At 38.9% G+C, this 17,970-nt stretch overlaps 1 protein-coding gene across 1 annotated transcript in view; it reads left to right on the top strand.

Annotated features, from left to right (window-relative positions):
• Window positions 1-17,970, top strand: part of xpr1a (xenotropic and polytropic retrovirus receptor 1a) — a 110,553-nt gene that overhangs the window by 86,469 nt on the left and 6,114 nt on the right. The window contains exons 10-14 of the mRNA XM_041791819.1: window positions 3,629-3,797; window positions 6,637-6,837; window positions 16,416-16,582; window positions 16,761-16,900; window positions 16,993-17,217. Coding sequence (XP_041647753.1) covers window positions 3,629-3,797; window positions 6,637-6,837; window positions 16,416-16,582; window positions 16,761-16,900; window positions 16,993-17,217 — 902 coding nt within the window. The remainder of the gene's footprint in view (window positions 1-3,628; window positions 3,798-6,636; window positions 6,838-16,415; window positions 16,583-16,760; window positions 16,901-16,992; window positions 17,218-17,970) is intronic.

Raw genomic sequence — 17,970 nt, 5'->3', positions numbered from 1 at the left:
CGCCAAACCCAGACTCATCTATCAGATTGCCAGATGAAGAAGCATAGTCCGTCACTCCAGAGAACGCGTCTCTACTGCTCTAAGGTCCAGTGGCAGCGTGCTGCATACCACTGCATCCAACGCTTTGCTTTGCATTTGGTGACGTATGGCTTGGATGCAGCTGCTCAGCCATGGAAACCCATTCCATGAAGCTCTCTATGCACTGAAGGCCACATGAAGTTTGGAGGTCTGTAGCGATTGACTCGCAGAAAGTTGGCGACCTCTGTGCACTATGCACCTCAGCATCCGCTCAGCCCGTTCCATCATTTTACGTGGCCTACCATTTCGTGGCTGAGTTGCTGTTGTTCCTAATCGCTTCCACTTTGTTATAATACCACTGATAGTTGACTGTGGAATATTTAGGAGCAAGGAAATTTCACCACTGGACTTGTTGTACTGGTGGCATCCTATCACAGTACCACGCTGGAATTCACTGAGCTCCTGAGAGCGACCCATTCTTTCACAAATGCTTGTAGAAACAGTCTGCATGCCTCGGTGCTTGATTTTCTACACCTGTGGCCATGGAGGTGATAGGAAAACCTGCTTTCAATTATTTGGATGAGTGAGTGAATACTTTTGGCAATATAGTGTATTAACATCACTCAACAGTTGTGAGAAAACTGCCCAAACTTTTTCAAAGCCTTCACTTTTCCTTTCCAAATTGAACTTCTTCATAGCATAACAACTTACTTATTTCTCTCAGCCACCCTTTCTCTCACTGCTGACCTTTTCTTTAACACTGAACTATGGAAACAAATCAGAGTTTGCTTAACAGGTGCTCATTAAAAAAAATCCTCTGAATCAGCATCGATAATCAACAAAGACTACTTACATCAGTGTATGACTCACTTGCTAACAGACTGGAGGATATCAGTTAACAAGGTTGATATCAGCCAGAAGACTTTTAACAGGCACATGATGGCACCCCTCAGTACAGTTAATGGCAGAAGTACTGTCATTGGCAATAGGGAACTATGCATTTTAGTTGATAATAATGTTTATTTAGGAGATAAATATTAATAACAGAAAGTAATGTCATAGAATAGAATTAGCCTAAACACGAAAGTCAGTGACTAAAATCATGTGACTCACCTCAATGGCACTCACAAACAGAGAAACTTGTAAGAATGGACTAAATGAGGTGTTTCTTCATATGAAGGCGTTGATCTTAAGGCACACAAAAGCCTTGACACCTATGTGACTGTCCTCATGAATACCTCTTTGAAAATCCCCAGTAAACAGGATTCATGTTTCAAACCCTAACACTGGCGTCTGCTAGCATTAGCATTAGGCTATTTAATCCATCTTTTGTAAATGAGCCGTTGCAGTGGAGTGTGTGGTTTTAGTCTTCATGAAATTATTTGCTGGTATCATATACTGACGCTCATATTTTGGATGCTTTCCTTTTACATATTGTGCACTACACCTATTACTGCGGGGAATTTCAGGATATTTAGCACATTATATTGCACCAGTCCTCCTTAGTTTAAAAAACTCTTTTTACACTAACCATGACCAAAATCATATTTCCAAACTTCTGTAACACACAGCGAATTATGTGTCAAATTTTTTTTTACCAATTTTCTTGTGAAATTACTTTATTATCATGAGAAAAGTAGCCATTTATCACAAGAAGAGGAGATAAAGTATTTGAAATATTGATCAAACATTTAAATTGACCCAATTTCACAGTAAAACAGGGTAAAATAAAAGGTATTGATGCATGTCCAATATGGACTACAGGACTTTTGCCACCAATTTTTTTTTCAGACACCTAGCCGCGACCCACTGAAAACTGCTCCGCGACCCACTTTTGGGTCCAGACCCACCAGTTGATAACCACTGGTTTAAGGCATTAAAAACAACTTAATATGATGAGTAAAAAGTTATGTTGATGGCCAGTTTTTCAGTTTTCCATTTGTAGCTAATATTGAGTCATCAGTGGTGATTCATGATCACCTAAAAACCCCTAACAGGAGCTTTAAGGGTCAAGGAATCTGCTTTTACATCGAGTGATAAAATTGTTGAATGACAGTCCAATGAGACAACAAAGAAACAAATAAGTAAATAAATAAAATAAAACAAGTCTATGTTAATGTTTGCGCTTTTAATGGCTGTTTTTTCACGACCATATTTTAATGCTGATGCAGTTTAAATATTTTGTGCACACTTGTGTATGTGTGTGTTCCTGTGTGTGTAACATAATGGAATCATGTACCATTCAGATTCCTATCTCCAATCTCATGTTTACAAAACCCTCCTCTGTTACTTGCTCTTTGTCTAAGCTGAGCTGCAGGCCTGCAGGAGAAGGGCGGAGTGTGTGCGTGTAGAGGGGGATGCAGAGAGAGAGAGAGAGAGAGGGCAGAGAGATGGGGGATAATAGAATGCAGCTTCGTCCCGGGGGAGGTGGAGGTTGTGACTGTGCAATCATTACAGGCAGAGATCTATCAGTATGCTGATGCCCTCAGCTCCTCTGTCCCTCCTCCTCCTCTTCTTCGTCCTCCTCTTTCTCCTGCTCCCTCCATCCTTGTTTCTCCCCCATGCTCACACTTTTGTCTTCCTCTTCACAGCTCCCTGCTGATGTGGCTCTATTATCAATCCTGATAGGTCATCAAGATCAAATCAAGCTACAATGAATAGGCGCTGAAATTAGCTGTTTTTATTTAACATGTAGAAGCCATTAAGAAATTATAGTTTTATTTGATCAAATATGTTTTCTAGCAGTCAAGAGTATATATTTCTTCTGATAATAAAGACTGGAAAGAGGATAAAAATTTCATTACTGGACAAACTACAGGGCAAGAACCTTGATCTTAGTGTTTACTCAAGGAATGAAAACTGAACCACATTAATGCGGCGGGTTTAGCCCCCAGACATCCACACAGATGGAGCGGAAATGAAGGAGATGGCCACTCGATCAATATAGACTTTGACTGGCACCTTAAGAGAAATAAGCAATAAGCTTATGTATGTAAAAAGAAATAAAAGATCAATATCCTTTGACATTTAGAGTGGAGGGAGAGTGGGGTTGCTGTGTGTGGTTTGTGTCTGAAAATGTACATGGAAGAAAAGTCTTTTAAATGTCACATGTTGCTCGCGGGGGAAAATGGAGTCAAGCAAGGTTGTATCGTTTTACAAAGCGTGGTCAATAACTGAGCTTTCACCAAAAGTCATGCTCCAAAACACTCCCAGAAGCAAAAGCCTGCCACAGAGCACACTCAGGTTGTGTGTTTATGCTGTAAACTGGCAAGAAGTGATGTACGAATAAACAACAGCATGCTCACAGACACTCAGCGTGACTCATCAGGCTGTCCTGTGGTGTGCTGATAATGTAGTCTGGAGGACTGATTCCTCTCTGTGTCACTAATGCTTAATAGAGGATGATCTCTGATTCGCACTTGAGGAGCAGTGAGGATTGCACACTAATTAATTGTTCATTATTTGATTCCAAGTTTTGAAACATATACACAGCAAAATGTCAGCCAAGGTGTTTTTTCCTTTGGGGATGTGTAAGTTCTTCTAAGTTGCTTATATTCTCCCCAGTCCCTCACCTTCTTTTCTCCGTCCTTTCACTCCTGTCTGTTTCCAGTTCCGCGTCTTCACTGCACCATTTCACCGGGTGGAGTTTGCAGACTTCTGGCTGGCTGATCAGCTCAACTCTTTGGTGTTTGTTCTGATGGATTTGGAGTATCTCATCTGCTTCTACATCTTCGAGCTGCAGTGGAGCAACAGCCAAGGCCTGGTGCCCAACCCCAGAGGTGAGGCTTTGGCCGTAGCTAGAATGGATTATTCTTAAAGTTTATATACTCTGCTACCTGGGGGTGCAGATGGGCGCGCAATAAAGTCATGCCCCATTCATGAAGGCTGTAGTCCTCCGCGAGGCTGTTTCAAACTAGACATGCTGCTGCTTTCCTGCATGTCACTGCCTACTTTTGCCCCCTGATTCTCTACTCTGTCACTGTCTTACGCAAGTAAAGGGAAAGAGACTCAAAAGTGGAATCTTTATGTGCCTAAGAGGAAAGGTTATTGTCCTATAAAACACAATAAAAACTTTAGGTTTGGCCAACTTCACTGCAGGAATTCAGAAGCTCTGAAAGTTCTGAACTTGACTTTTGTCTGAACACTCATGTGTTTACTGCTCCTTTTTAATATTGTTAACTTTTTGTTTTAATTAAAAAACAACTGTAGCTTTTACTTATTTTCAAAATAATTTTCCTCTTATATTTTTGCCTCTTTTCTAGATGTGTTTTCTTTTTTTCAGTTTTTCTAATTTCTTTGTTTTTACCCATATTTTACCTACTTATGGATTTATTTTTCTATTGGCTGTTTTCTTGTGATGTCATTCTTTTCTCCTTTTTTACCCTTCTTGTAGGACTTTAAACGGCCTTTTTACCAAAATGTTCATAGAAATACCTGTCTTTTCTTAAATGTTATTTTAATGAGTTAAATACAGAATGAAGTGTGCTGTTTTTGTAAAAATGTCTTTTCACTAAAAACATCAGCACAACCACACTATTAGGTCTGTTTTTTAGGAAAAATTAAAGTGAATGTGCTGGTGTAATCACAAGGGTCAGCCGTTCTGTTGTGGAACAGCCTAAATAGGCAGTTTTACCAAGTGTTATTTGCATTTCATATAATAAGACTTGCTTCTTCTTTTCCTAAAAAAATGTAAAAGAATCCTTACTCAAGTAGGTCTGAAGGAGAGGCATACGGTGAGTGGGAAACCACAATTGGGCAGTAAACTGAAACACTTTAAAACCCTAAAACCACAGAACAATACAGATCAATAGTATACCAAACAATGGGTGCCACATCTGTTTTCAGGGGTCAAGAATGTGTGCCTTGGGAAAAAAAAGCCCTGAATAGACGTGCATACAGTACATGCATATTCTACACGTGTTCCTGTGATGACTTGTAAATTTTGAGACAGTCTCACCTCTGTCAGAACAGAAGTATGTGCTAAAACTTTCACAAAATTTTCTGATTAAACTCCTAGTTAGAGTTAGAATAAGGGTTAAAGTAATGCTTAGGATACCAAAAGTAAAAACTTGACCTTCAACCTATCTACAAAATGTTTAATAAAGCTGAGAAAACAGATAAAAGCTTGTCCTCCATGAAAAAAAGCTCCAGTGCAGCTAAGACTAAAGCTAAAGAAGCTATATTAGCGATGTAGCTAATGTTGTTGAAGCCAACGATACTACTTTACTTATGTTAGCTAATGCCTTGTTTGCTAAAGCTCACTTAGCTACATTGGCTTTCGTTATAATATACACAATGTAGCTAGCTTAATTAACGTATGTTAGCTTTAGTTAAAGCTAGTGAAGCCAAAGCAAGCCAACATTAGCATAACTAGTTCTAATACAGGTCAATGCATAATTTGATCCTGGATGAAATGTTGCTTATTATGTTAGCCACAATTGTGACTGCTTAACTTCTTTTCAGAATAATGTTGAATTTAAAAAAACTTACAGTTTTCATATGATAATGTGTACACTTCTTAAAATCTCTAGAAACCAACCAATAACTACATGTTATCACAGAAAACAGAGTGACATAAATGTGTGCATGTCCTCCCAGGGCTTGAACATGTTTAGTTAGTGCCCTGCTTCTATGTTCAGTTGTATCTTTTGTTTCATCCAAGATCCAAACTGAAACATCATTTGTTAAATGAATAATGAAATTGTCAGAAGTTTAAATTGTTTTAGGATTTTGGTCAGGATTTCTCATTAGGGTGGTAGTGGATGGGTCCTGATGCTAGACCATCTGAGAACTGGTTCTCAAGTGGTCTAGCCTTAGAATCCACCACTGTCTTAAATGACAAATTCCAACCAAAATATCCAAAAAATATGACTGGACAAAAAGACTGGACAAAACTAACACATTTTATACCAAATTTTTGCAAATTTTCCAGAGATCATAAAATCATGTAAAAAAGCAGCTCTTTTATGCCAAGGAAAGTATTTGAGAAAACGTTTAAGTTTACCAGTTTTCACGGTAAAACAGAGTAAGGTAAAATGTATGTATTCATGTCCACTAAGGACTTCTGTACTTCATAGACTTTTTGCCAACATTTTTTTCCAGACACACGTTCTCAACTCACTGAAAACAGCTCCATGACCCACTTTTGGGTCCCGACCCACCAGTTGAGAACCACTGATTTAGACAATACATTACATGTACATACATTACATATATTTGTTATATTTTATGGTAATAATCAGACTGTTTATTTCCTCCCTGCTTTAGCTCATCATATCATAGAGCTAAAGTCAAATTTTTTTTTGCCTGCAAATGCAGCAGACTAGCTTGAGTGTTTCCGACAGCTGATCTGTCCTGTCAGCAAATGCGATGTGAACGATGTTTTAATAGCAGCTAGCTCGCTCCAGCACAGGTGACACCTCGGCCTCTGAGCAGCCGATTAACACAGAGCTAATGGAACGGAAATGTTTGGTCGCTGAGAGGTCGTTGTGTGATTCTCATAATGATGAGCTAGTGAAGGGAATGTGAAGAGGGAATATTTTAAAAGAGGAAAATGAGATTTGAACATAATCATGCACTTTATATCATTTAATTTTTTTTTTTTTTTTTTTTTTTTAGACCCTGGGGATTTTATGTGCCACAGCTATTCGTATGGCCTACGTGCAATCATCCAGTGTTTGCCTGCCTGGTTCCGCTTCATCCAATGCTTGAGGCGTTACCGTGACACCAAGAGGGCCTTCCCTCACCTGGTGAATGCTGGGAAATATTCTACCACCTTCTTTGTTGTCACTTTTGCTGCGCTCTATGCCACACACAGAGGTAAGACACACAAAATACATCTGCTACTCTCTTTTTAATATGTCAAAAAGTAAGTGTGACATCAGCTGAGTAAACACAGCTATGGGAAAAATATCTGTTAAATTGATCCCAGAAAGACACGAGTCATTCTGCCAGAAGTCTGTAAAGCAAATCAGTGATGTTTGTGTTACTGTCACAGGATCATGTCAACAACACGCAGGCGTTTGAGCCTTTGAAAAGAGTCATGTGTGCGCTCACAAAGCAGAGGTGACCTTGAGAGCAAATGCAAGCAGTTGGCCTTGGTTTCCTCCTGATTGCTGGAAGCTTTATAATGGAAATGTGAGAGGTTTGTCAGACACTGTGAACGGATAAACAAGGTTCTGCTCTCACGATGTCTGCCATTCAGTCTGACAGACAGGGAGAAAAAAGAGAAGAGGCTGAAAAATAGAGGGAATGAAGAGAAATATGCAACCACAAAATGAGGAGGAAAAAAGGAGAAATGAGCGAGCGGTTACCATTAAAAGTCAAGTCACTCTCCGTCTGACAGCTTCACAATTACCCTGCAATTATTCACGTTCAGAAGCCCTATCACAAAGGAGTTGGTGTTCAAAGACACAGCACCCAGGCAGTAAAAGCATCTCTGCGGCAGTCTTCTTTTGTATTTCAGTTTTCATCGCCAAAATTATCCACAGGGCTCATTTCAAAGCTGTTTATCCTGCTTGTACATTTAAACTCCTCTCAGATACATATTTATATATTTATTATCCTGCTAAATGCCAGCTGTGAAACGTCGTCTTCAACCTTTTAAACTGCTAAATGTTATTTTCCAGCTTAACTTTAGTCTTTTCTGATATTAAATTCAAATCCAAATCAATATACTTACTTCCCAATCTGACCGCCGGTGATCCGATATTTCACAAACCAGGAAGAGAGACAGACAGGCAGACTACTTTTTTCCTCCCACAGCTTGGTAGGAAAGGCGTCCATTAGACCATATCCTCCTTCCTCCTCTGGTCTGAAGCCTGTAGACTAATGGCCTCTCTTCATGTCTTATTCTGTATGAAGATGTCTTTCATCCTGCAACCATTATGGAGGCAGGGACCTAACGCTGGTTAAGCCAAGGAGCAGGGAAGACAGACACTCATTTATACACACACTGAGGAAATAGTGGAAATATTTGTTTTATACACACCTAATCTTGTAAATTTTGAAAGCCTTTAATACACAAATACTGGCAAATATTGCCTGTAGCAATCACAGTAAATGGTATAGATATGTAGAAAGGCTTTAGACAGGACAGATGCTCCTCTCTACATCACCAAGGATCTGCCAGTAGAGACAGCAGGCCGGTGTCATGTCCACACCGCTGGGTGCAGCTGTAGATGGAGGCTGCAGTGTCAGCCAGTGTCTGGCAGAGCTCCCAGCGTCCGTCTGTGGATGTCACCTTCATTGTAAAGCAGAGCACGGCCCTGATGGTCTATGAGTGACCTCATCACCTCCAACACTCACTCTTTCTCGGAACTAGAGAGCAGCCAGGAAGTGAAACACTAAAACCAGAAATGAAACAAATAAATTATGAATTTCTCTGTGGAGGACTTAGCTGCATTCAGTGTTTAGTTTTTCCTTGTGGCAAATCTAAGTTGTTGATACCGGGAGTAACACCAAAGGCTCAAGACTTTTGTGAAGTGTCTTGAGCATCATCTCCATGCTGCAGTTGAGCTCGTATCCGCAGATTTAGTTTAGCAAAGAGGTGAAGCAAATCTTTAACCACTAGAGTAATTTCAAAAATAACATTAACAAACAATCCTATATGAAGCATTCAATTTTTCATTACTGATGCCTGATAATGGTTTAAGGATGGTTTAATTTGTTATTTGTTATTTGATGTATTTCAGCTTTACTTGTTACTGAGTCTGTGTGCTGATGTTGTCTGTGATTTGTTTTACCTGGGTCCAAAATAATTTTCCTATAGGAGTCAGTAAAGCTGAGAAGGCTCGCAACTATATAGCAATGTTATAGAAGGTAGAGGCAGGTAATTAGGGCAAACCACAATATGATACGACACAACCTGACATAATACGACCTGAAACTACACAACAAAACAATACCTGACACGATACGATACGATACATTACAGTACGACACAATTCATAATGATAAAAGACAAGAAAACAACACAACCTAACACGACATGATACAACATGACACTACACAACACATCACTACCTGACACAATATGATATCACACTTGCATACTGTACAACAATAAACAATCTGAAACAACTTGATATGACAAAATATACAATACAGTATTATGCAGTACAATATGATATGATACAACACATCGCAGAACTAACTGACATGATATGATATAACAAGATGTGACATGGCACGATATGATATGACACAATACCGCCAATACAACGCTATGATACAATACAACACAATACAATGGTGCCAGATGATAGCAAACAGCATAATAAAATGTAATATGAAATTATATGAAGCAACATGATATGATATGATACGATAAGATACAATGTGATAAATAAAATGACATAGATGGCCCACAATAATAATATCAAAGTAAAGTAATTTTGCAATACCTGACGTATTATTAGGCAGATATATCAAGACGCTACAATATCAATTAGTAAAATTGGCTAGGCAGTGTTTGGGCTGTCATGAATGTTATTACGTTTATTTATATTTTAAATGGTTCATTTTTTATGTTGGTTTGTGAGTTTTAATTAAATTAAAAAAATGCTTTTTTAGTTTCTGTTAATTTTAGTGCTTTTTCCATACATTCAACCATTATTTACACCGTCTTTATTTACGGGGCAGAGCTGACATATAGAGACAAATATACTCACATCCATGGGCAATTTAGAGTAATCAGTTAGCCTTATGTCCTGGACTGTGGGAGGGAACGTAAGTACCTGGAAAAAACCCATGCATGCACAGGAAGAACATGCAAACTACAACCAGAATGCACGTCTGACAGAATTAAAAACAAGGAAACAAGGAACATGTTTACTATGAGGCAACACTGCTAACTACTGCATGCAGCCCAGTGTTTGCTTAAGCTATTTTTATATGAGATTTACTAATTTGTCAGGGGAAAGAACTCAAAAGGTTCTGCAAAGGTTATGTATATAAAACTCAAAATAAATCTTACCAATGGAAGAAATTCATTGAAATACAAAAGATGTTCAAACGCAAACATACACCAGTGACAAACCATATTGCATTTGTTTGAAACAAACTGAGAAAAACATATTTTTCCATTTCTGTAAAGCCACCTTTTTATCTTTTCACAAATATGTTTTTGACAATCTGGTCTAGTGCTTTTGTTAAGTTTTCATAAATGTTAGTAACCTCGTGATGAATAATTTCCTGGTTGAGGCAGATTTCCCAAACCCTCTAAAATAGAGTGTAATGTCTGAAAATAAGGCAGATCACTTTACTTTAGGATCAATACTCTCTCTGCTTTACACACAGGAGCCTGAGACTTATGGCTGCTTTAGAAACAGCAGAGCAAGTTACAAGTTAATGTTGATTTAAACTCTAAAGATTTATCTCATGTATAGGCGGAGACAGGAGAGCAGGATGTTGCATAGTGAGCAGGAAAAGTGCAAACCTCTTGTGAACAGAGAGCAGATGTTTGAAGGTGGAATTAACTTAATGGACAGACTCAATTACAAGATTTGAAGTCATTAATGTGAAAAGAGGAAGAGGTTAGTCCAATTAATGTAGGCATACTGATGTCCATCAGGGGCATCAATATCCAAACAACAAAAAGCCATGTGACAATGAAGGAACATTTGTTCTGTCAGTCTCTGTGAAAGGCTGATTGAGCTAGTGAGGCCTGGAAATAAAATTTGTCTAACAGCGTGGAGGATCAGAGAATTTAGAGTTGATAGAGCTCAGAGGGGGAGGTAAAACATGGGATGGAAGAGAGGACAAATGGAGAAAACTGGAGCACCAGAAGGAGGTGAAAAAGTGGCACAGAGGGGATGGGAAACCACAGATTTAATAGATAAGTAAACATGCATAGTGGTGGTAGAGAGGAGAGGAGAGCAGGGCTGAACACATGCCTGTTGGACTCTGCTGGAATAGAGATGAGTGCAGCGCTGACAGCTTTCATGACTTCATTTCATGCACTGACCCCTCATTCATAATAAGGAGATGAATTGGAGCACACACACCATCAGTCAGACACACTCTTTAACAATGAAGATAAAAGACACACCTCTCTCTCTCTCTCTGTCTCTCTCTCTCTGCTGGCTTGAACTCTATTTCACCTCTGCTGCTCCTTCTACTATGGATAATATGTTTATGTCTGGAGCCGGAAACAGCTTCAGGTAGCCTTCAGATAAAGATGGAGTTAAACAATAAGTCCAATGCTAGGATTTTTCTTGACAAATTGTGTCCTAAAAGTCTTTTTCCTGTAAGATTTTCTCTAGTCATAATTCTGTCTGTCTAAATTCATAACCCATCCTTTTTTTGTACTTGGATGGTGTTGGAATTAACATGTTTGGTTGGATTACATCTCTGGCTTAGTGCTGCCATGGTAACAGATAAATAGAATCCCTCTTTATAGTCAGGACTGATTATTCTTGAAGTGAACAGGTTTCCACCAGTGGGAAATGAGCTTGTTGCATGAAATGAGCCTGTTGAAGTGTGCTGTTTTTAATACTGTTTAACCCCATGGGTGCCCGTGGATAACAATAGCAACAATATGTGTGTGCAGACTCAGAGCATTGAGTGTGTGTGACAGGAGCCAGTGACCACCAATTGTCCCTACTGAGCATCCAATCAATGTTCTTCTCACTCTCTTTAACCTTTTTATGGCCCAGTGGCTAACCAGTCTGCTGGAATAAGAAGTGAAGGGTTAAATACTGGCACGCTTTACAAGCCAAGGGAATCACATCAGTGGATATTCTCCTGTGAAAAGAGTCCATTGTCCTCGTCTAAGTTTAATCTACGGCTGGGAAATCTCTGCGAGGCCTAAGGGACTCCTTCTATCTCATCGCTCAGCCTGGGCAGCGAACAGCACAAAGGAGCCGACAGTTCACAGAATGGCACAGCACAGCAGTAACTCTCTGTTAGGAACGTCCTGCTCTGCTCCACGGCGACTCGCTGGCTGCTTGCAGGAAGACAAAGTGACTGTGATAAATGGGAACGAGTCTGGTCTCTGTCTGTGTCTGTGTGAGTCACTGTGTGAGGCCTCTGGGTGCTGATTTTTATATCAGCATTCGGGAAGGAACAAGCAAATCACGGCTACAGTGATCCTGCAGAAACTCTCAAATAGACAAAGTGCTGAGCTCTGCTGATCATCAGACATCAAAAGATGTTAGCTAACAGAGAGCCTGTCACCTGGAATCAGAAAGTATAGGTTGACATTTGATTTGACTAAGACTTTTGTTGTAATGAAAGAAGCAAGACAAGCTGTTTTAGGACATCATGATTTCAATTCGTTTCTACAAACTGAAAGCACACTAAAATATTTTTCAAGAAAAAATACATCCTGCTTTCTTTTGCTTTCTTCTGCTTTTTAAAAGTCAAATAAAATGGAAAAATAAAAGCTTTATTGGCCCAAAGGATATTTGTCTCACACTGAGAGCATAAAAATTTGAATAACAAAGATCAGCATCTATACAAACAAGAAACAACAATTTTATAGGTGTAAAATTTCTGTACCAACTGTGTTGTTGAAAACTGGCATACTCAACCATGGTTCAGTGGCCCAACAAAAAAATTCTTCTAATTATTGTGAGTTATGCTGCTAAATATTAAAATCACACCAACAATTTATATTGGACATGAGGATGTTCCACTTTGCTAGCATACTTATAATTGCTTCAGCAATTGATGTCCCGCTGTATGACGCCGTGAATTCATGGGTTTGCAGGACCGCATTTTGAGGAGAGCTGTTAAACTTAAGAGTCTGTTGGTTTCAGATAAATTTGTGACCTGGCATACTCCTGGCTCCAAATGCGCTATTAAGTCTTTTTCCATGATGGAAAGGGGCTGGTCATCTAAAACAATAAACATGATGTTTTATCCTATTATGGTCATTGCTTTCATACTGTCTTTTGGAAATTTCTCTTGTACAGTTATGGATGAAAGTATTGGCACCCCTGGAATTTTTCCAGAAAGTACACCATTTCTCCCAGAAATTGTTGAAATTACAAATGTTTTGGTATACATGTGTTTATTGCCTTTATGTGCATTGGAACAACACAAAAAATCTGAAGAAAAAAGACAAAATTGACATAATTTTACACAAAACTTAAAAAATGGGCTGGACAAATTTGTTGGCAACCCTCAACTTAATGTTTGGTTGCACACCCTTAGAAAAAAATAACTGAAACCAATCGCTTCCTATAATCATCAAGAAGCTTCTTACGCCTCTCAACTGGAATTCTGGACCACTCTTCTTTTGCGAACTGCTCCAGGTCTCTCAGATTTGAAGGGTGTTTCTTGAAACAGCAGTTTTGAGACCTCTTCATTGGTGTTCAATGGGATTTAGATCTGAACTCATTGCTGGCCACTTCAGAACTCTCCAGCGCTTTGTCTCCAACCATTTCTTGGTGCTTTTTGAGGTTTGTTTTAGGTCATTGTCCTGCTGGAACACTCATGACCTCTGATGCAGACCCAGCTTTCTGACACAAGGCCCTACATTGTGGCCCAAAATTTTTTGATAGTCTTCAGATTTCATGATTCCTTGCACACAGCCAAGGCACCCAGTGCCAGAGGCAACAAAACAACCCCAAAACATCCTTGAACCTCCACCATGTTTGACTGTAGGTACTGTGTTCTTTTCTTTGTAGGCCTCATTCTGATTTCTGTAAACAGTAGAATGATGTACTTTTCCAAAAAGCTCTACCTTAGTCTCATCTGTCCTCAAAATGTTCTCCCAGAAGGATTGAGGCTTACTCAGGTACATTTTTGCAAACTCCAGTCTGGCTTTTTTTATGTCTCTTTGTCAGCAGTGGGGTTCTCCTTGGTTTCCTGCCATAGCGCTTCATCTCATTCAGATTTCAATGTATGGTCCGAGCTGACACTTTTGCACCCTGAGTCTGCAGGACAGCCTGAATTTGTGTGGAAGTTGACTGAGGATGTTTATCCACCATTCCAGCAATCCTGCGTTGCATTCTTTTGTCAGTTTTTCTCTTTCATCCACATCCAGGGAGATTAGCCACAGTTCCATGGGTTATAAACTTCTTGATTATATTACGCACAGTGGACAAAGGACTTTCAAGATCTCTGGAGATGGTCTTGTAACCTTGAGATTGTTCAGATTTTTCTACAGTTTTGCTTCTTAAGTCCTCAGACAATTCTAGGCTCTTCTTTCTCTTCTCCATGCTTGGTGTGACACACACACAGGCACACAACACAAAGGCTGAGTCAACTTTTAGACATTCTAACTGGCTTCAGGTGTGATTTTTATATTGCCAGCACCTGTTACTGCCACAAGTGAGTTTAAATGAGCATCACATGCTTGAAATAAAATGATTTTCCCACAGTTTTAAAAGGGTGCCAATAATTTTGTCCAGCCCATTTTTTGAGTTTTGTGTAAAATTATGTCAATTTTGTCTTTTTTCTCCAGATTTTTTGTGTTGTTCCAATGCATATAAAGGCAATAAACATGTGTATACCAAAACATTTGTAATTGCAACAATTTCCAGGAGAAGGTGTATTTTCTGGAAAAATTCCAGGGGTGCCAATACTTTCATCCATGACTGTATTTGGAATGCTGCCTCCAAGCTTTGCAGCAGCAGGGGTCCTTTTTACAGGTTCCTGGTGTTGAAGTTGGCGACAGAGGTGCCTCCCTTTGAAATTACAGCCTTGCATATTGTACTTATCCCCATTTTACTCTTCACACTTCCAAGTGTAAAATACTGCCAAATTGCTGACATTTAAATAGCTCCCTTACACACAAATCTGTTCTTCTTCACTGCTCTAAAAACGGTATGTGCAGTGTTACCAAGCAGGGAAGGACAACTGATTTCCAGTTTATAATGCTCACATATACCATGGATAAATTCAGCAAAATAGGAAGTTGAACAAAAACAGTATCAGATGGGTGCATAAATAAGTATACCTGACAAAACCATACATTTTCAGCAGTATTGGACAGATTTTCAAGCCTGGTATCGGAATCAGAACAGCACTCTTCTGTACTTGCGTCCAGGGGTCAAGAGGTCATACTCAGACCAGGGGGGGGCGCTGTGGGCCTTTCATATCACTCATCAAGAATCTTTCATGCAAAATGTAAAAACAATGTCAAAACTTCATCTGACACCCACCAGAAGTTTCAAGCAGTAAACTAAGAAAATAAGCTTAATACACTTAGAGTATCAATAGAGCATCAATACTTAACTCATCGTCATACAGTATTGTCAATCATTTATATGTCATGTATAAAATTAGCTATAAAGTCTTTATCAATGTGTTATACCCTTACTGTAACTATACCCATTTAAGAATGCTTTACTAAATCTTCAATAAAGTATAACAATGTTTACAAATGACATGAATGAGTTTATAATGCTTTTAAAAATGATGAGTTAAATTTTTACTAATGCTCAATTAATTATTAATGGTGTGTTTTAATCATAAAGTGTTTCCTAATATAGAGATAGTCAATCTTGTGGCTGATGTTCTCTTTTGCTTGTAATGCTCATAGAGAAACATCACTGCAAATTTCAGTCTATTTCATAATCAGTTTACAACTCCTTTTGTAGTGGCTCCAAATCAGATGAAGCAGGTACTGAATTTAACTTTTTATTCATGTCTGCTTTGTTGGACAGCCTAGGAGAAACAAACAGCATTAGTTTAAGCTTACTGTACACATGCATGTGCTCATTCAGTATAATACTGTACACTCTAAAGAGGAAATTGTTGGAAAGCCTGAAATCAATTCATATTTTTAACTCAAGCCGCATGATGTTTACTTAAAGTGTAACTTGTCAATGTGTGATAAAAACTTTATTAAAACGCCTTTTTTAAGTGGGTCAACTATTTTCTTTTTCGCTATTTACTAGAACATGACCCACAAATTGTGCACAGGCAATGTATCTGAATATATGCCAAGACTCTGTAAATCATATTGAAGTAGACTGAATTTAGTCCCATCTACAAAGAGTGAGCTTCAGAGGTTATTTGTGTAGAATTAACTGAAGAATAAATGATAGATTTTGCAGAGATATGTCACTCAACTTCTGTCTTTCAACTTAGAAAGTGTGCGATCTGCTCCATGGTGTGTAATTTGATCTTTAGTCATCTTCCATCTGGAGGGCTGTTTTATGTAAGTGCATGTTAATGTAATCGTTGTCCACAAGGCTGCTATTAATCATTGTGAGAACATTTATGACAGGAGGGCTCCCTCTAGTGGCCAAAGAAGTGTGTTAAATGTTGCTCTGACTTGTGTCAATGGTCTTTGACAATAACAAAATAGAGCATACAATGAAACTTTATTCAAAAACTACAGATTGTTTCAAGCCTGTTTAAAAGGATCTTTGGCACCTTCTCTTAAAGGTTATGTAAAACTGTTTTATCTCTGATCAGCCTTGTTTGTGTGTTTATTTCAGAGCAAGGACACACAGACGCAGACATGTTCTTCTACCTGCTGATCGTCTTCTCCACTATCAGCTCCCTTTACACACTCATTTGGGATCTGCGTATGGATTGGGGCCTGTTTGACCGCGGAGCTGGGGAAAATACCTTCCTCAGAGAAGAAATTGTTTATCCACATAAGGTGGAGTTTGATAGGAAACACCTGATTTATATGTTCCTTATGAAACACTGAAGCAAAATGCTTGTTAATATAAATGTTTTATTCTTAAAATTCAGAGAGAATAGTACAAAAATGAAAGCTCTTATATATGAAGAAGAAGAGCACAAACACTTTCATAATCTTGTCTGTCTGAATACAGGCCTACTACTACTGTGCCATCATAGAGGATGTGATCCTGCGTTTCGCCTGGACCATCCAGATCTCTCTGACGACCATGACCAAGATCCACTCTGTGGGCGACATAATTGCCACCGTGCTGGCTCCTCTTGAGGTCTTCAGGTGGGTCCCAATTCCAGTGTTGTTGTACAAGTTGAAGTCACACACAGAGCTCTGTAGGAATGCTGTTGGGTTTATTTACCATCTCTCTGCAGGCGTTTTGTGTGGAACTTCTTCCGTCTGGAGAACGAGCACCTGAACAACTGTGGTGAATTCCGAGCTGTGAGGGACATCTCTGTGGCCCCTCTTAATGCTGACGACCAGACGCTACTGGAGCAGATGATGGACCAGGAGGACGGGGTCCGCAACCGTTCAGGCAAGAAGACCTGGAAGAGATCCTACAGCCTGTCACTCCGACGCCCCCTGCTGTCCACCTCACAGTAAGAAACAATCTCCACACCTTGGTGTGATTCATTACATGTTTATTTTAGTATGTTTTAGAAACACTGATGGGTAAAATAAAGGTAATTTTGTTCATTAAGTTTGTAAATACATTCATGACAGATAACGGTCAGACCAGCAGAGATCAGACTATGATGTCTTGGACTTACCTTCCAGTGTTGTTCTTGGTGATTCACCACTCCTTAATTTAGACAGTTACATCTTTATTAAAGAAATATAAAACATGTATGTAAAAGATAGAAAATAAATTCCTATGAACAGAAACGAAATAATTTGAAATGGCTTTTTAATTTTCCACTTAACAGCTCCTATACATTGACATTAGTCACCTCTTGGCCAATAATGAGTGTCCTTTTCATAAAATTGTGATAAAAATATCTCATACTTTACAAATTAGAGGAATAGATTGATTTCTAACAGGTAGCTTAACTGGCATATTTGCTGATTACAAATTTTAGGAAGAACTGGAGGCTGATATTGTTACTGTTATCAGCATCAATAACAAAGATAACCCAAGGAAATCAAATATTTGACAATATGTTTGAAATCGTCTCACTCATCTGCCAGTCCTGTAGTCAAATACCTGTTGATGAAACAGGGATCATTACATTCTAGTTATGTGGGAATGTTAAAAGTCTAATTTTACATAGATTTGCCTGTTTGCTCCAAATAAATCATGAATCACAGTCTAGCATGGTATATCAACTTATTAAAAGGAGTCCTGTATGTTA

This window comes from Cheilinus undulatus, linkage group 7 (genome assembly GCF_018320785.1).
Source record: "Cheilinus undulatus linkage group 7, ASM1832078v1, whole genome shotgun sequence".
Taxonomy (NCBI): domain Eukaryota; kingdom Metazoa; phylum Chordata; class Actinopteri; order Labriformes; family Labridae; genus Cheilinus; species Cheilinus undulatus.
The sequence above is the reverse complement of the archived record's forward strand: the minus strand, read 5'-3'. Positions and strand labels throughout refer to the sequence as shown.